The following is a 20,815-nucleotide window of genomic DNA, read 5'->3' as shown; positions in this document are numbered from 1 at the left end:
GTATGCAACACCATAGAATCATGAAGACAAAAAAAAAAAAGACCACTTATATTTACTCCCAGTTATTTGCAGTTCCCAGTCTGTGTTTAAACGTAGACTAAAGAAACATATTTTTACTGCTGCTTTCAATTTTCCTTAATCACTGGTATTTGTTTTGCTTTAGTGCTTTGCTCTCTGACTTTCTGTGTGAGAGGTGCTTTATATATTCAATTTGCTGGTGAGCTATGAGATGAAAGGAGTCTTAATGGTGAGTTTGAAGACTGTGGCTTTTTATTTCTTGTTTTTTTTTACAGTTGATACATATACAATTTCACCCTTAATTATCTATGGCTTGTCCTGTCCATGGATCAACAAAGACATATATAAAACATGATTGTACTAGGTAATTCTTTCAGAAAATTACACAATCAAGTAGGTTCGGTGGCATTTGTTAAAATACACTCAGTACTTTATATGTAATCTCTTCCTTTCCGTAGACATTCAGCACTATAATTCTTTGGTTTCTAAGTACATTTCACAAGATGTCAGCCTTGGAAGAATTGTAATTTTCCTTGACCCTCTTCAGAGCAACTCAGTTTACGTCTCTCTGTGGTGTCCTGAAGAGTCATATGGAGTCCTCTTGGATTTTCTGAGCAATACTTAGCATTTGAAAAAAAGAGTTTCTTAGAGATTGAAAGACTGTAACATTGCCTGCAGCCCCACTTCCCTTGGGGGCTACAGCCACAACTCAAGAGTGCAGCTTGCAACAGCCCCCAGGGAAGATCTGAGGCTGAGCCTAACGACAATTTCCAGTTGTCCTAGGAAATTCTAACTTCGTACCTCCCCTGCAGTGTGATCAATACACTATTGTTAGTGGATTACAATAAATCGGTTTACTCAGCATGGCCATGTTGGACACTGGATTACTTTCCTAGGTCAGTTCCTGAGAGTTTATGTTCATCATCTTGAATGGGGTGATCATTTCATGGGGGCACGTGCATTCAAAACTTATCAAATTGTGCAGTTTAAGTAATGCAGTTTATCATATCTCAGTTATGTCTCAATAAAACTGTTTTAAAAAATAAAGAAAAAAGCAACAGGAATAAAGATAGTATGGTATTAGTGTAAGGGCAGATTAGCAGAATAGAACTGAGAACCAGAAAAAAGACCAATTCTCAGGTCAACTGATTTTCAACAAATGTGCCGAAATATTCAATGGGGAAAAGATTATCTTCTCAATAAATTCTAGAATAACTGGATATCCTATAGGAAAAAATTAGCCCATGACTCCTGACTGAAAAATTAATTCAAAGTGGATCACTGACCTTTCATAGAGATCTAAAACCATAAAACTGCTAAAAAATAAAAGGATATTTGTGACATATGCTTAGGAAGTAGTCTTTACATAGGGCACAAAAGACATGAGCCAATAAAAACTGATGAATGTTGAAATTAATTAAAATTAAAAACTTGCTTATCAAAAGATTTCACTAAGAAAATAATGAGGCAAGCCACAGACAGGGAGAAAACATTTGTAGGATATATATTTGACAAACATGCCACAAGAACATATAAAGAACTTTTACAAATCAATAACAGGAAGATAAGCGAACCCGAATGAAAAATCATAGAGGGATTCCAGGACAGACCAAGACAGTAGCCCCATTCCTTCCAGGTCCTCCTTTTTACATCTAAAGAACCCTGGACATAACACAACAAATCAACATGGAAGATTCTAAAAGGTAGAAAGAAGGCAGACTCTGTCTAGAGATCCTAGAACCTGAGACAGGAGAGCAATGAGTTGTCTGGGTTTTCCTTTTGCTAACAATGAGGGCAAAAGTGAAATAAATAGGAAGATTCAACTCTTTAACTATGTAAACTTTCCCAGGTTCACCAGGCGTGTATTCAATATTCAGGTGTTGTCTGTGGCTTCTTTAGAGTTACAACAGAGTTGACTTGCTGCTGTAGAGACTATATGACTTGCAAAGCCTAAAACGTTTATATCAGGCCCTTTACAGAAAAGTTTGTCAACTTCTGCTTTAGAGAAAAGAGAACCTGCTCTTAATACATCCATTCTAAATGGATAATGAAACTGAGACGACATGGCCCATGTGTATTCACTTAGTAAGAAAGTTAATAAACGAAATGCAGATGGCCAACAGGCACATGAAAAGATACTCAACATCACTAAGCATCAGGGAAACGCAAATCAAAGCCACACTGAGATGTCACCTCACACCAGTCAGAATGGCTATCATCAAAAAGAACACAAATAACAAATGCTGGTGAGGGTGTGGAGAAAAGGGAACCTTCGCACTCTACTGGTGGGAATGTAAATTGCTGCAGCCACTGTGGAAAACAGTAGCGAGGTTTCTCAAAAAACTAAAAATAGAGCTACCATAGACCCAGCAATTCTACTCCTGGGTATATATCCGACAAAAACAAACACAGTAATTTGAAAAGATATATTCACCCCAATGTTCATAGCAGCATTATTTACAATTGCCAAGATATGGAAACAACCTAAGTGTCCATCAACCAATGAATGCATAAAGAAGATGCGATATATACATATATGTATGTGTGTCTGCACATGTGACACACACACACAATGGAATACTACTCAGCCACAAAAAGAACAAAATTTTGCCTTTTGCAGCAACCTGTTTGGACTTGGAGGGCATTATGCTAAGTGAAATGAGTCAAATAGAGAAAGACAAATACTATATGATATCACTTATATGTGGAGTCTAAAAACTACAACAAACTAGTGAATATAATAAAAATAAGAAGCAGGCTCACAGACACAGAGACTAAACTAGTGGTTATGGGGAGGGAGGAGGAATAAAGGGTTGGGGGGAGTGGGAGGTACAAACTATTGGGTGCAAGACAGGCTCAAGGATATACTGTACAATGTGGGGAATATAGCCAATATTTTGTGATAATTGTAAATGGAAAGTAACCTTTAAAATTGTACAAAATTTTAAAAAAGCTAATAGACAATATTTGCAAAATCTAGTTCAGCTACCATGCCACTATTTTAGAGCTTTTACTTATTAAAAGCTTCAAATATATTAGGCATTGGTATCTGAAGTAGCCCAATGGTAATTCTATTTTTGTCTCTGTATCCTAGGTTTTACTGGATCATGAACCTAAATGCAACTATTGTCTTTCTGGGAATATCTTATATCCAGCACTCAGGGGCCTCGGCCCTGGTTTTACTCATTCCTTTTATGTCTACACTTATGGCTCTGATAACTTTCCATATGATGCGCTATAACCTGATCTATCAGCCAGAAAAATGTAAGTAAATCACCCTTTACGTTAATATTTTTTGGTTCTTATGGTTTTCTTGAACACATCTCCTTCCTCTCTGAGTCCCTATAACTTCTCTTTCAACTCAGAATTTGTAGACTCTGCCAGTTATTACACTTGAAAGCAACAGAGTCTGTAAGGAGAGCAATAATCTCTATCTTCTTTTATTTTTCCCTTGTTAAAACAGTTTTAATAGTGGAATATTTTTAACATAAACCAAAGTAGAAAAAAAAGTCACATATGAACCCCATCTGTCTAACTCTCAGCTTCAGCAGTTCTCAGTTCATCACCACTCACTTTTTCCCCATCCCAACCTGTAATGCTGAAGCATGTCTTATGTGTGAGTATAGAAAGACTTTTAAATACTTTTAAAGTATAATAACAGTGTCATTCACACACACAGACTTTGTTAACTTAATCAAGTTGTGTCTGGTTGCTGTTAAAATCTCTCTGATTGTTTCTATTTTAAAAATGTGTTTATTTTGTTTTGTTTTGTAATTTGTTCAAATCAAATACAGATGAGGCCTGTGTACTCCAAAGAGCAGCTATGTCCCTGAACCCATATATATTCCCCTCTTCCATCTCAGTCTCTCTCTTTTCAGTTTGTTTTAAAGTCATCTGAGCATTGCACGGAGCATCTCCCATAGTCTGGATTTTGCTGATGACATCCACATGCTGTCATCCAATAAGATTTTCTCTTCTTTATCTCCTCTAAGTTGTCTGATAGACATAGATCCTTGATTAGATTCAGATTTTATTTTTTTTTAGCAAAATTCCTTCATAATAAAATTTAATTTTGTTTTAAATCATAAAGAGTTTCATGTATCTAAAATTCATGTATATAGAAAACAAACATGGCTTCCAGGAGTGAAGGAATGGGTGGAAGGATAAATTAGGAGTTCAGGATTGGCAGATACTAACTGCTATACATAAAATAAATAAACAAGGTCCTACTGTATAGCACAGGGAAGTATATTCAATACCTTGTAATAGCATATAATGAAAATAAAAAAAAGAGAAATATGTATCTATACCTGAATCACTGTGGAGTACATCAGAAACACAACACTGCAAACCGACTGTATTTCAATAAAAAAAAATAAAATTCATGTACAAACAAAAATTATATTCTTATATCCCCTTGATTCCTTTAGGTGTCTATTCACATATTTTTAAGGAATTATCCTCTCATTTTTTAAATTAAGAAAATATTAAAATTGTATATATGTCTATGTATCTCTGCATATGTGTATATATTTTCCCTGCTCCTTATATGAACTGTAGCATATTATTTACCTTTTTTTAACCTGCTTTTTTATTTTAATGTAACCCAGGGATTGCTTCGTAACTATATATAAAAATATTCCTCATTCCTTTTTATAGCTGTATAGTACTCCATTGTGAGGTAACCATTATGTATTTTACTGGTCTTATATTGATGGGCATTTGGGTTGTCTCTTCACTTTTGCTACGTTAAATAGGTTCTAATGAATAGCTTGGTACATACCTGTCTGCATTTTTTCTCCAGCAGATCTTTAGGATAGATTCTTACAAGTTGGATTACTAAGTCAAAAAGTGATTCTATAGATAATTTTGCTATGTATTGCCAAATTCCCTTTTATAGTGGTTTTACCATGCTGTATTTCCACCAAAAATGTATGAGAATGCCTATTTTCCTACAGTCTCTCCAGCAGAGTCTGTTGTCAAACTTTTGGACCTTTGCCAAATTGAGGGTGGGAAATGCAATCTCACTGAGGTTGTAATGGACACTTTTCTTATTATGAGAGAAACTGAACCTCTTTTCATTGTAGAGCAATTTGTATTTTTTTCAGGGAACTACCTGTTCATATATCTAGCCCGTTGTTTTTTTCGGTTGGGTCATAGACTTTTTTCAATTTTTAGAAGATTTCTATATATTGAAGTTATTACTCCATTGTCTGGGATAAAAGTTGCAAATATTATTCCCCATTTGCCATATATATTTTAACTTTGCTTCTTATGTTATTATCCATGCACAAGACTTACATTGTTTGCTTTGTCTTTTGTATGGTTTATGTTTATAATCAAAATTATCAATCTTCTCCTTTATTGATTCTAGATTTTGAATCATGATGAAACAGTTTTCCTCACTCCCAGATGATAAAGGAATTCATTCATATTTTCTTTTGGTACTCATGTATATATATATTTACTTTTACATCTCTGTGATAAGTTAACCTTGATTTGGACATTTCCAAGAAAAAAATTATATAAGGTGCAAGTAAAATTTTAATAGAAAACGTTCACCAGTGGTTTACTTTACACAATACCCTAGAAAATGAATAATCTGGAGTTCGTTTTGTTTTGTTTTGTTTTCTATGTCCAAGTTATAAGCTCACCCAACTGTGATGAAGTGAAACTCCTGTCTTCCTTCTACCAAAGTATATAATCCTTATTTTGGCTTCTTCCTCTCTGATGACTAGATTGGAAATTCCCCCAAGCTGTAATTCAAAGTTATAGGTGACCTTAAAGAAATGATTTTTTATATGCTATCTTTTATTTTAAGGTAACTTTTCAAATGTGGACCATGCATTCCATTATGTTTGGCTGCCAAGCACGGTCTTCATTTGCATTTCTTCCCACTGCTATAATTTTGAGAACTGGCAGGTGACCAAAGAAGAAAAAACTGTGCATCTACCATCTAGAGTGCAATGTAGGCTTTTTTTATTATTATAATTAAGTAGCATAGATATTCGTGATTAGATCAAGGTCAGAGGAGCAGAACATCAGAGCCAAGGACTTAAAGGTACAAAGAATAGAAAAATAGCTTTCTAAAGTTTTTTTTTTTTTTTGATAGTAATGGCTACAATCTTTAAGTTTTGCAAAAGCATTTAAAATAGCTCATCTGTTTTATTTTAAAATTTGCATGCCTGGTGTGTTTACCCCGCACATTCAAACTGGAGCTTGATGTCCCAGTTGCATTTTCATTCCAGTTTTTTTTCTCAACTTCCCCTTTCTGCTCCTGGTGCAGAAAAGCAATTTGCGAATTATAATGACAATGGATTTTTTTTAAGGCTGAGTCTACAAGACTACACCCAAAATTATTTGTACAGAAGGTATATGTTTTCTATTAAGGCTAATAGATTAATCTGGGAAGGCAGTGTGATGTTTAGATGTAGATGGTTTCAACAGGATAGCCCTCCTAACAATCAGCGATAACTGTCTGACAGGACAATGGCTGCTCCCCTCGGGTAGACACATTACTGTAGAGCTGCTTTTCTTGACCTCTCTAACTTAATGGCTCCCTCTCAGTCCAGCTGATCAATTTAGGTTTATTACTTCCCCTTCCTTCTGACTTACAACACGTCTAGTACACTGTCCACTCTTCCTCCTTGGCAGACTCTTCTCCTCTGAGGATCTCCTAATTGATCCGGAGCCCTAGGATCCATTGCAGGGACCGCGTTCTCCCCTCCCCTCCCCTTCCCTTCCCTTAAGTAATCTCTAGTCCCACAGCTTTTAATGCCAACTAAACACAGAACATTCAATTTCATTTGACCTCTCTCCTCACCTTGAAACTCATATATCTGACTTCCTATTCAACATTTTGACTCGGTTATCTAGCAGTCATCTCAAATTTAACCTGATCGAAACTCAACTCTTTTTCTTTTTTAAGTATTTTTTTTCAAATCTCACTTTTTAAAATTGAAGTATAGTTGATTTACAATGTTGTGTTGGTTTCAGTCATACATACATACATATATTTATTTATTTATATTCTTTTCAGATTCTTTTCCATTATAGATTATTACAAGGTATTGAATACAGTTCCCTGTGCTATATAGTAGGTCCCTGTTTTTCTGTTTTATAAATAGGGGTATGTATATATTCATCTCAAACTCCTAGTTTACCCCTCCCTCCCTTTTCCTGTTTGGTAACCATAAATTTGTTTTCTATGTCTCTGAGTCTATTTCTGTTTTGTAAATAAGTTAATTTGTGTCATTTTTTTCATATTTCACATATAGGTGACATAGGATATTTGTTTTTCTCTGTCTGACTTAATTCACTTAGTATGCTAATCTCTAGGTCCATTCATGTTGCTGCAAATGGTATTATTTCATTCTTTTTTATGGCTAAGTAATATTCCAGTGTGTGTGTGTGCGCGCGCGTGTGTATGTGTGTATGTGTGTGTGTATAATCTTCTTTATCCATTCATCTGTTGATAGACATTTTTGTTGCTTCCATGACTTGGCTATTGTAAATAGTGCTGCTTGGAACATTGGGGTGCATGTATCTCTTTGAATTAGAATTTTCTCCAGATATATTCCCAGGAGTAGGATTGCTGAAGCACATGATAAGTCTATTTTTAGTTTTTTAAGGAACCTCCATACTGTTCTCCATAGCAGCTGCACCAATTTACATTCCCACCAACAGTGTAGGAGGGTTCCTTTTTCTCCACACCTTCTCCAGCATTTATTCTTTGTAGACTTTTTAGTGATCACCATTTTGACTGGCGTGAGGTGATACCTCATTGTCAAAACTCAACTCTTGATTCACTCAACTTGATTCCTTTCTTGTCTTCTCCATCTCCATGTAAGTCACCAACACCCAGTCTTTTAAGGGGGAAAAAGTAGCATCCTCAAATCTCATTTCTTCAACCTCTCCCCACATCAGAAAAACCTACTGATTGTTCAACAACACATCCCATTCTGTTCACTTCTCTTCTTGCTACTTGTGTGTCCAGGTCACCACTACTTCTTGGCTGTCGTCCAGCTTCCCCTCTTGTTCCTTAAAATTCATTATCCACACAGTTACCAGAGTTCCAGAGTCACTTTTAAGAAATATACATCATATCCTATTTCTACTCTGCATAAAACTTCTTAATGGTTCCCCATAACACTGAGAATAAACTCCAAGCTCTTTACTTTGGCCTGTGAAGTCTGACCCTGACCAGCTCTTGGACCTCATCTCCTTCCAATATTGGCCTTTACTGTTCCTGAACCTCTCCCAGCTCAACTCTACCTCATGACATGCCTACTACATGCTTCCTCCAAGCCTTTTTGCCTATTTCCAGTCTATTCAATCCTCAGTTCAAATTTCAGCTCTTTAGTGCTTCTCTACACCCTACACCACAATCGGTCTCTATATTATCAGTTTATTTTGTTTCCATCATTGGACTCACCTAATAGTTCCCTGCTTGTTTAGCATCTTCCCAACCAGAACAAAAACTCATGAATCTGTAGATCCTGTTCACTGATATATTCTTATGGCCTAGGTAAGTCCCTGGCACACAGTAGGTACGTAATAAATACATTGAATGAATGAATGATTGCATTCATGTTTGTTTGGCATCAGTTATAAACATTTGCAGGGCTGACTAAAATTTTAGACCTTATTCGTACTTAATCACTGCTTGTTCTTAACCATTTTGTTTTCGTTGCTTCATATTGTCCTATCAGCTACAATTTTACATATTTAAAGAAATTCATTTTTCAAAGTGTGTATTCTGTTGAAGCCAGCGCTACTCAAAATCTGGCCCACGGACCAGTGCTGATCACGAACTGTTTGTTACTAGTACGCAGCAAGGTAAACATAGACACTGAGAGAAAACATGTACAAATATTATGGAAAGCTACATCTTACGCCTGTTGACGTTAACAGTCTAAATATCAGGACTTTACTTTTGTATGTCTTTGTTTTTTATTTTACCCTTTAGGTACTTCAATTTATTATATTTTACAAACGTATTGACCATGATAGTTGAGAAATTTAAAAAAAAATCTTTTATCACAGTTTCAGAAGCACAAATCCGAGCTACCTTCCTTTAGAAATAATACAATAGTGATATTTTAACTACTTAATAAGATTGCAGGTAACAATTTATCATGCATGAAAGTAGATCCAAATTTATCTTGCAACAACTAGTGACTTGTTTGTGTGAAAAAGAAATAGTGAGTTTAAAATGTATTGTATTCAATAAAATCCTGAATTTAAAACACAGGAAGCAAACTGGGGAGACTATGGAAACAGCCTTCCATTCTGCAAATAGTGATCGTTTAATAATAAAGCCTATTTGAAAGCACAGAGTAGGTTGGATCAATGCCAGTAATAACCCTACCATCCACTGTTTTGCAAGAGTTGAGCAGAGAGCATGTTGACTGGCAGCAGGGACAAGAGCATAACGAAACGTCAGCAAGTCCAGCCTCCCAGCCCAGACGTGTGCAAACTCAGTCTCTAGACTGCTCGTCAAGGCCTTCCTAGTTCTCATCTCACTGAAATCTTAAGTAAATGAATTGAAATAGCTGGGTAAGTCTCCTGACAGAGCGGTTCTTCCTGCCATCATAGAGATGTCCCGATTACTCCTTGGTTAAGAGACACAAACCGTGGCCACTCACAGGTGCTTCTGTCCCTTGGCCTTCTCCGTTCCGGGGCCTGTCATCTATGTGTGGCAACGGTGACTACGAAGAGACAGGAGGGACTATAGATATGAGCCTATCTCTCGTCAGCAGTTATCCCGACACACTTCCACTTGACCTCAACACACTTCCCAGAGGCCACCAAAAAGCCTCTGCTGTAATCATTCTTGGTCACTACCAGTTTGGGCTGGATTTGATTCAGTGACTTAGAGGTGAAAGGCTTCATATTCAATTACCAGGCCCTCAGCTTCCTCGATTAATCAAAGGCTGACATAATAGGTCTTTTACGACTCTCAAAGAAGAGACCAGATCAAATCAATATAATCACTCTATAACCATAGAAAGAAATATTCATAAATATTCTTTATTTAAATATAAAAACCAATACTCCCTGGCACTTAAACGAACTTGGTTAGAATGCACTTCATCTAGAATTTTACTACAGGAAACTTGAGCATAATCGAAATGATGATCGAACTGTACTTTGAGTTTCTACAGCAGCGCTCTTGAAACTCAAACACGTTCATATTTATTTTACCATTGATCCCGCACCCGTGGCTTGGTGTCTCTGTAATTTGTGGAAGGGTTTATCTGGTCAGAAGGAGTGCTGTGAAAAATTGTAACAATCACGATGGCACGGCTGAACTGCTATACTAAACCGGGTTCTCTTATCTGCCATGGTATCAGGAAGTCCTAATGGAGTCAAAGAAGAGGTGGAATCTGAAAGATCATAAAAGAAGCAACAATGAGGTTGCAAATCACTAGCAGCAAGTGATTGCCAGCCTCTAAAGCAATAAAATGCTTCTGATGCTAAAGCGACAGCCACATAAACCCAGAGGAAACTACTGGAAAAGTCAAAAGCCAACTAATCTAATCTGAACTTTCAGTGACACTATCAACATATATAAAGTCATTTGAAGAGTTCAAAGTTTAACCTTATGTCTGAAATTCAAGGATAAAGTCAAAGCAGAGAATATATTTCCCTTCATCTACATGTCAAAATAAGGAGCTACCTTCTATCTGACAAGGAAAGTGAGGATTATTTATATGGCAATTTATATTAAAAAACAGTACCAGTTCTTTGTGTTAGGGCTTTAAAAGAACGTTCAGGTTGTCTTATTCATTACTGAGTTAGAGGCTTCTGAGAGATTCTGAAATCTTTTACTTTGGTGCTTTATTTTGTCACCTCTCCTCTCTTTTTAATATGTTTCTATTGATCTCATCTTTTTCATTTTTTACACCAGCTGTCAGGCGCCACCTTGGGCTGGTCACCAGGACACCGGAACCCGTGTCAGAGGCTTGTCCCTTTGAATTCAGCCCCTTGGGTGCTTAACTCTTCTCAGCCTCTTTACTGCCCTTCATCCTTTACAACTGTCGCCTTTCTGATTGACATTTTGGAAAACCGAAGGACAATTCCTTTACTAATACATAATACTTCTGATTATTTACAGGCTGTTCCCTCCTGACACCATTTGGGGTGTTCGTTAACGCCCTGAAAACGTGCTGTCTGCGACGCTGCCATCCCAGCAGAGGCGTGAGCAGCTGGTTAGACCACGCCAAGGCGAAACTCGGCGGCCGCTACAGTGAGCTCCACGTGGAGGACACAAAATTTTTCTTCACCCTTCTCCCTCTCTTCTTTTTTCAGCTCCTCTACAGAACGTGCATTATGCAGGTAAGGACGGGTAATGAATACTACCCACAGCAATAATAAAACACCTGCATGTTAACGTTACGAGTAAACACTTCTTTTCAGCCCACACAGTTCATTAGGCAGTTATCCTATAAATGTTTCTAACGATTACAGGCTCTGATTTTAGGAGCTAAGTCGGGGCAGGCAGAGGCATACCTGAGGAGAACCCGCGTGTGACGTTTGTCCTGTAGAACTATACGGGGCCCTCAGTAGGTGCAGGCAACACTTCAGAGAATGTAGTTGTGAGACCTAAGAATAACACATGAAAATTTGAGATCTCTGGCCAATTATCCACTTCCTTTTAGTCAAAGTTCCTCTTTGATCAAGCCTTTAAAACCTGTACTAACAGGTAGCTAAATTGGTTGATTTGAGTAACACTTCCATTGTGCTCTTAAGTGTAAATACTAATGAGCAAGTGAGTCTTACCCCACCCACTCCTAGTTCCCTTGGTGAATCAGTCCCTATGCTGTGAAGAAATCAGACGGAAAATACTAAGTCCAAAGTACTCTTTGTAAATATATGTGACTTAAAAACAATTTTAACATGGTAATGGTTAAAGACTAACTTAGTTATGAAAGAAATTGAAATGATTATAAAAGTCTTTGAAGGAATTTGGGACTCTCTTCATTGCTAACCTGTACCTTGGAATTAGACGGGTAATGAGTGAGTTATATTCTTAAATCATGGAACAGAGCTGGGAAAAAAAAAACCTTAGAGATTAACTTACTCGACTGCGTCATTGTTGAGAAGGAAACTGAGGCTCAGAAAAAGTAAGTGATTTTGAAAGGGACAAGTAGGTCACACAGTGGATAATAGTAAAAGGAAAGGCAGAATCTACATTCTGAGTCTTAGTCCAAAATGCTTGCTCCTCTAAACCAGGGGTCAGGAAATTACTGTCATGCAATCCAAATGCAGCCCACTGCCTTTTTCAGATGTCTTGCAAGGTAAGAAGATTTTTACATTCCTATATGGTTTTTAAAAATGAAAAGAAAAAAAATATTTTGTGGCACATGAAAATTACACAAAATATGAAATTCGGTGTCCATAAATAAAGCTTTATTGGAGCATGGCCACTCTTGTTTGTTTGTCATGCTGGATCTGCTTAGCCATCAAAACAGCAATTAAGGAGTTGCAATAGAATCCATACATTGAAATATTTTCTGTCTGACCCTTTACAGAAAGTTGCTGTCCTTGTTCTAAACAATGCATGAAAACTAGGTGGGTTTAGCAGATTCAACCTCCCTCTTGACTCCAGCACAGTAGCTGGCACAAAGACACAAAAGTATTACCCGTATGTATGATCACTAATATCATAAAAGCATCTTAGCATGGAGAAATTAATCATGAGCATGAAATTACTAAGTGGTCCACAGGGAGCCTCGAACCTTCTGTGCAAAATGACAAATGACTGACTCTTCCCTTCATGACGTAGCGACGCTTCGCGTTTCTTTTGACTCAGTTCGAGGCTTCTCTGCAAATTGTCATTTATTTTTAAACTGGACATAGATCACAATAAATTTTGATAAACTATTTTTAAGCATCTCACCAAATCCAGACGCCCAGTTTATTGCAAAGAGCAAACACTAATACTTGTTGACTGCCAATATGTCTCATAGCTTCTAAAAGATGACTTCACAATGTCTAATTTAATCCCCACGGCAAGCCTACAGGGTTGATATTATTATCCTAAATCTGAGGCCCAGAGACATTAAGCAACTTGCAGCTTACTCTTGGTCACCTGCTGGCATATGGTAGAATGCCTGTCCCAACCTCAGGCTGGTGTCAATGCCCACACTTTGCTATTATTACCCACTATGCCTCTTGCTGCTGGGTTAAAAAAAATTCCTTGGAACAGACTATACAGGTTCCAACATTATATACCCTAATGTTATACCAGAAACTTCAAAGAAAATGGCTAGAATGTCCTTCTCAAGGGAGGTAGAGGAAACTTGCACCGGGATGGTCTGGAATTAGATTTTTGCCTCCAGATGAATTAATCACCAGTATAAAGGCAATCAGAGTACCAAGAATAAAACATCATCGAATTCCATATTTTAAGTTTAGTAGCCATTATTGACCTTCAAGTTCCAAGACATACATCTAAAATACGTTGATATTAAGGCCGATGATGTTGCCATTTGACATTACGGGCCATTCAAAGGTGAAAATGAATCTCTATTGACAGCAATTACTTCTGAGTACAGAGGCTTGTATGAAATAAAAGTATTTAAAATTTTAAAAAGGGATGATTTCAGAACTTGAGGCAGAAGCAGAAATGATTTCAAGCTTTCAAGACACTGGAGCCTTTTCTCAGATTAGGCAATATATTAATATTGCTTCACTAAAGATTAATAGTACATTTGCTACATTAGTAAGTTAACAGGTTTCTGTGTCTATGATTCATGCCGATAATAACTTTATTCCTATTAACAATAATTCTCATTTGAAATCAGTAACAGAAACTTCCAAGTTGTGCTTGGAGCCTTTCCGTCTTAGAGCAGTTCTGCTGCCAGCACTTTTTTTTTTTAAAAAACATCATTCATTTTCCTCTGATCGGGGGATACGTGCTTAATAATTTTATTGAACCAGAGCAGAACTAGCTAATGCTCCCTTCTTTCTTGCCGTCTGCACCCAACCAAAACAATCCTTGTTTCCAACCCCAAGGGTCAAATTAAAGATTGGAAGATAAATTAACACCAGGACATGTTTTATACAGACGGAAAGCCTCTCAGTGCAGACACGATCCGTTCCTGGGTCTGGGCAGTTAACATGGCAATAAGCTCATTTTCCAATTGGTAGTTAGCAGCTGTGCAGACTTATAACTCTGCTTCCCCACACACCCTCTCAAACGGCGCAACTGGTAACAGAGGAGTTAGTGGAGGTTTCAACCAAGCAGTTATCATCTGGATGTTCGAGCAAGGTTGCTCTCCCAGGAAGGAGGTAAAGCAAGGATCCTAATGTAGTTCATGAACTGCAAAAAAAGAAAAATGGAGAGTCCATTCCTCAAGGACAAGACTTGAGTTGACCTTCTCGTCACGCCACTCAGTAGCTTGGTGTGCCACTGGGAATTAAAGAAATACCCTGTGATACGGATGATAATGACAAAGATGTGATTATTGCAACAAAATGCAGAAGAACTAGAAAAGTGGGGACCTGCCCCCTTTCCTGGAATGCTGTGCTTTCTTTCCGATGTCCTAACCTCACAGGAGGTGCGGAATACGTGAAGAGGCTCTAAGTTGGTGCTAGGGTTTTAGTTAGTATTAGGGCTATTTTATTAATTTTTGTAGGTTTTTAAAAATATTTTATTTATCATCATATTATTTAATTATTTTGTTTTGGTGGGGGATGGGGGAGGTAATCAGGTTTATTTATTTTCAGAGGAGGCACTGGGGATTGAACCCAGGACCTCGTGCATGCTAAGCCTGCGCTCTGCCACTTGAGCTACAACCCCCTGCCCCCAGGGTTATTTTAGAAAGGAAGAAATTCTAGCACTGCATTGAGGGTTTGGGGTAGGCAGACTTTTTTTTTTTTAAATTTCTGCTACTTTATGATGCAAATGTTTTTTTTCATGTAGTTCCCTTTTTGGTCCTTTAGTGCTACACAATTACTTTAAAAAGAGAATATCGACCCACGTATGTTTTCTGTTTTTCTCATGTTACTTGGCTCATGTTAGAAACCAGGCTGGTCCAGGCAGCCCGCAAAGACAGCCCCCAACAAGTAATGTGTTTCCCCACTGGGCCCCTCTTCTCAGGAAAAAAATCATTCCTATCTGTTTTGTTCTTAAACTCAATGCTTATTTAAAGGATCGAGTCTAGCCCCAAACTATTTTTAATCAGGGTGAAAACAAAAGCCTTTCATGCTTTCTACTGGCTTTTGCTTTATTCTTGGCCAACGAAAAACCTATTCGCTTATATGCAAAATTTGTTACTCAATTTCTTATGTGTCATCCCAAGCACAAAATTAGGGCCACTTTTACTTTTCCGAGGAAAATTAAGAAGATAAACTAGATGACAAAAGATGCGCCCATAAATAATTAGTAGTGCTGTCAATGGACTAAAACAGAGTCCCTTCTGCCCTTTATCAGCTCATAATCAGAACCTGGAAGACCCTTGGGGGGACATCCGGCTCAGAGATGTTCTCAGTACAGGGAGGGGACAGAACTTTCTCCAAAAGACTTAAACCACCGTCTTGATGCATGACTCTTTCCTCCTTCAGGTTCCTTCAGGATATTATCTGCAGACCATGAATTCCAACCTGAACCTGGGTGGGTCTGCTCTGCCAGTTGCAGCAATGAATGTCGTCAGCATCCTACCGCTATTAATTCTGGCTCCTTTCATGGACTATTTCAGCACCTGCCTGTTTCCCTCTAAGAGAGAGGGACCATTTCTGTCGGCATGCATTCGTAAGTACAACCTACCATTTCAAGTCAATTGTTTGCAACTTTTAAAAATAAAAAACAGTCTTACTAAGATTTAAGTTAGCTACATGCTCTGAAGTCTGATTTCGACAAACGGGAAAGAAGGTGAATTTGACAGTGATGATGTCCAGCTTCTCAAATCTCACATTGCTCAGCATCCCATTTTCTTCCTACACTTTTGTGCTTCTTCAAAAGATACCCCTGCTATAAAAACTTGGTAAAACTTCCAGTACCACCCAATAGTCGCTCCTTCTTCAAGTAAAGCAGTCTCTCCTCCTACGTCAATGCTAAGTGTGTTCTTAAAAATTAAGCCAGGTAATGCACCTAAAATATAAGGCCAGGCTGTACCTGGGAGGCATTAACTTCTGAACCAGTAGAAAAATTTACTAAAAATTAGTGATCCACTGTACTATTCAATATAGTACTGCTTCCAATAGTAAGACTTACAGCAATAATTTTCAAACATTTCTTCTAGCTTCCTTGAGATCTAATTGACATACTACATAAGCTTAAGGTACACAATGTGACGAACTGATACAAGTATATACTGCAAGACATTTACCATAATAAGGTTAGTTAACACATTCTTTACCTCACATATTTCCCATTTTGTTGTTGCTATGGTTGAGAACATTAAAGCTCAACTCTCATTTTTTAAATGAGAAAAATGGAAAAAATTGTTAAATGTCTTACTCAGAACGCAAGCAATAGACCGTAACATAAAATTTCTGCCACTGAAATGAGAGAGAAGGAGGTGAAGTCCATTCCGGCCACACCCTCCTCGGCCTGGCTGTGGTCCCCCAGGCACTGCCTCGGAACAAGAGGACACGTGCTGATGCCGGAAAACCCGGCTCAATCTAACGATCAGAGACAGGGGTCTCTGCCACTGAGCGTCCCCTGGGTGGCTTGGAAAAGCCACCTAACCTTTCTTGCCTTCTAGCTCACTTATTTTTTTTTTCACTGAGGGGCAAACCCAAGATAAATTTTGGGTCCCTTTGTTCTGTAAGACTTTTGAAATCACCCAGGATGACATGAGTGGCTGAAGCATAGTCCTGACACTTCAGTGGAAGCCCTGTGAATGTTAGCTAATACTGAGGCATCGTTTGCAGGAGGCAAGTCTAATCGTTTGGCGAGTATAAACAGAAAGCAAAGAAATTCTGAAGAAATATCATGTAATGGCAACCTTGTGTCTTATCGTCTGCTTGAGAAATATTTTCATTGAAATAGTCACGGTCAGGCACCTGGAAGATTCTCTTCTCTTGGTTAACCTGCTGTTACTCTTAACTCCTCCTTTGTGGAGCTCCGTGGGGAGCATGCAGCCTTCTAGTAACCCATTATTGTATTTTTTGCTGTTTCTCTGTTTATAGAAGTTACATTTTAGGGTACATTCTTCCTGTTATTTACCAAAACTATCAACAAGATCACTCCAAATCACATCACAGAGTGGATTTGTTTTCGGAAAGAACTCTAAGTGACTTAGTTTATTTTGTTATCTTCAGTTACAGAGGCCTTGAGTACATAACTTTTTTATTTATTCTGTAAGCCAGTAACCTGGCCATTATTTATTGTAATAGGTTTAGGCAAACTATAAATCTTAATAGGTTCTGTCAATCCTTAAATCTTAAAAAGTGGTTTTTTTTTTTAAATCTGCCAGTGTGGATATCCAAAAGCCAGTATTTCCAACACTATTTGAGGATATGAAAGAAAATTAAGATATTTGTTTCAGCAAGTATATTATTAAAACATAATAAATGCAGAACAAAATGGGGGTAAATTTATATTGCACAATGCCAAAAACTTTGGCAGTCCTGTACAGTATCATGAAAGTTCAGTCTGAGCTTCCAAATTATGCTTAATTGCTAAAAAAATTTTTAATAGAGCTACTTTAGAAAAATACGGTCTGCAACATGGCTGAAAGAAGTACATTAGAAGTCTTTCCTGATCTAAAAAAAAAAAACAACCAAAGCATAAATACAAAACAGAAATAGACTCACAGACATAGAATATAAACTTGTGGTTGCCAAGGGGGCGGGGGGGTGGGAAGAGATAGACTGGGATTTCAAAACTGTAGACTAGATAAACAAGATTATACTGTATAGCACAGGGAAATATATACAAGATCTTATGGTAGCTCACAGAGAAAAAAATGTGACAATGAATATATACGTGTTCCTGTATAACTGAACAATTGTGCTCTACACTGGAATTTGATACAACATCGTAAAATAATTATAAATCAATAAAAAAATGTTTAAAAAAAAAGAAGTCCTTCCTGAGAATAAGAAGTCTTAAATTCACTTTAAATATGAGCTACTTTCTCTTGGACAATTCTCCACTCTTGCATATTTGATATCAAGTCTGTTCTTAAAGAAGCATGTGTTTTTTGTTTTTGTTTTTTTTCTGGATAGAGGAAAGTTAGAGTGATCTAATATATTGTTTGATGTTAATGAACTAAATATTCTTCCTCAAGATTGGTAACAGACTTACTGAACAGGAAAAAAGAAAAAATTAGACTCACGTGAAAAAAAACCCTGAACTCTATTCTTCTGAGTACAGAATACTGAATTCAGCTTTTCTAAGTCAGACTCCACTCATTTGTTCATTTACATTTTTGTTCACCTATTTGCGTAATATTTTGCTATGGGAATATAAAGAAGTGTGATGATATGCATCTCTTTAACTAGATATTTGCTTAAGTTTCCCATGTTCTTCTTGTGATTATGGAAGATTGATAAGTTTTATCAGGACATAGAAGCACAAACCTAGGGTAATTTTTGATAGTAATTTATATAACTGAATTGAATCTAATAGTAAAATTTACTTTCGTTTTGAACCCAAGTGCCTTGGAAATATGAGTGAAGTATGTAAGTATGTAAATTATGAACAAATATTTATCAATTCCAAATTTGAATCTAGGCACCTTCACATACATATCCCACTTAACCTCATGATAAATCATCATTTACTAGGTCAAGGGTCTCAAAGATAGTAAGTCTTATTTGAATTCAGACCTCCTCATCTAAAGCCATTACATTATTATTATTATTATCGTTATTATTATTATATTACTAATTATTATTAATCCATTTACCAGCTATCCATGGCTATTAGAGTATAGAAGTTAAATTATCAGTGTTAGTTTGGAATCCTGACTGCTTTTTCCCATTAAGGCTATTAAGTGAATGAAAAATCCTTTTGTCACCACAGTGGGCAGTTGTTCCTTAGACTCCCTGCTCCCTTTCACATCTAGTCATTCCCCATCCAGGGACTGTCACGTTTAAGGAGGCAGATGGTGCAGACAATGCCAATGCCTTGTGTCTCACATAGATAATCACAGCTCAGGCCACGGGCGAGGGATGGACAAATCTCACTCAGTTGGTCAAACTGGCACCGTAATAAACGAAAAGGTAAGCTCACGCTCTTTGTCTAGCTCATAAACAATGCGGCGAAAGAGGCGTTTCTGATTCAAGATGGGACATTCCTGAGTTTATCAAGCTAAAGAAATCAGGAAATGTACCACAGTACCAACTATAAAAAATCTCCAAACCTCCCAGAACTGTGGAGGGCAAGGGCCTGATAAGCTCAGAGTGTTTTATCAGGACTGTATTTTCCTAACATTGCATGTGACAGACGTGCCTATTTAAAAGCCAGTCTTAATACACCAAAAATCCAGAATCAGTAACATCACTGTGATTTATCCTCTGTCTTAGTTGGATTTACTTCGTCTTAGCCTTTTTCAGTTCAAAAATGTTTACATCATGAGTATTTCCTTTCCTCAGCATTAACTAAAATCCTGCAGTATGTGGCATTTAGTAGCTAGTGCTGACACAAGTATTAATCTGACTAAAATTAGCCTAATTAAGATTGTTATTAAGCCTAATACAAGGCAGAAGTGTACGACACAGTAGGTAGCAATTATCTTGGCTTTTAAGTAACATTTAAATTGAAATGCAGGTGAAGTATAGTCACATACCTGCCAGACCTTCCTCTTTAAAATAAAAACTTGAAAATTCAAATTCTAACTCAAAGTCCTTTGTAATATAGGTACAGCCAACGTGTTGGTTCCTTTTTACATAACCAGTAACTTCAACTAGTTCTAATAACTGGCAGTGATATAAGGTTTCTTTTTGGTAGGAATCAGAATGCTTGATAAATTAAAAACCAAGCCAGAGATCCAATCATGTTCATTGAAAGTAGAATTATTTCATCAAAACTACTTTTCCTCTGTTACAGTTTCTAGAACTGCTACATTTTCCCCAAGAAACATCACAGTGTATTGCAAAATAGCTGGCAGGAGGAACTGTTAACACTAAAAGAAGTAACAGGCACATATCTAGCCTGAATAACTCGTGCATTCCATTGTTCATTCGTCTAATAAAAGCCCATTAACTTTCTCAGATTCTTACCTTTGACATTGACATCAACACTGGAATTAAATGCGAGGTGAAGTAGACCCTCTAGTACGCCATCTGAAGCAATAATGTACGCCTTATAGATACATTTGTGCATCTGATCTCCATGTAAATGAGCTACCCGTTCCAGATTCAGAAATTAACAGGCAAACTGAAGCTGAATCTCCTGAAATGAGTTCCCAGTGGTCTAAAGAGAAACAAAAGGCAGAATTTGGATCGCTCAGTCCAAATACGGGAACATACCGCTAATAGGAGAAACCCCCTTATATATGAAACCTTTCTTTCTTTAAAGCATGAAGTGATCTATTTCACTTCTCTAGCTAGAGATAAGTTCTTCTTACATCCCCAAGTAGAATGTGAGTTTGCAGTGACCGAGAACAGATATTTTTCATCTGACATCCCCAACTGCCCTAGCATACTGCTTTACAGATAGCAGTAACAGAGTAAATATGAAATTACATGGACGTTTTAGCTCTCTTTCTGATGCGTCTTATTATGCCAAATAATCTAGATAAATTACGTGATGAATTTGAAGGAAGTTAATATTAAGGAACTTAAAGGAAGATAATATTAAACTTTCTTTTTTGTTTTTGTATAACCTGTTTACAGA

General features: G+C 37.2%; 1 protein-coding gene across 1 annotated transcript in view; it reads left to right on the top strand.

Annotated features, from left to right (window-relative positions):
* SLC15A5 (solute carrier family 15 member 5) overlaps positions 1 to 20,815 on the top strand; it is a 65,869-nt gene that overhangs the window by 11,028 nt on the left and 34,026 nt on the right. The window contains exons 3-5 of the mRNA XM_010988860.3: positions 3,113 to 3,282; positions 11,138 to 11,358; positions 15,592 to 15,778. Of these exons, the coding sequence (XP_010987162.2) occupies positions 3,113 to 3,282; positions 11,138 to 11,358; positions 15,592 to 15,778 (578 nt within the window). The remainder of the gene's footprint in view (positions 1 to 3,112; positions 3,283 to 11,137; positions 11,359 to 15,591; positions 15,779 to 20,815) is intronic.

This window comes from Camelus dromedarius, chromosome 25, assembly GCF_036321535.1.
Source record: "Camelus dromedarius isolate mCamDro1 chromosome 25, mCamDro1.pat, whole genome shotgun sequence".
NCBI lineage: Eukaryota > Metazoa > Chordata > Mammalia > Artiodactyla > Camelidae > Camelus > Camelus dromedarius.
Note: the sequence above shows the minus strand (reverse complement) of the source record. Positions and strands in the feature narration are given on the sequence as shown.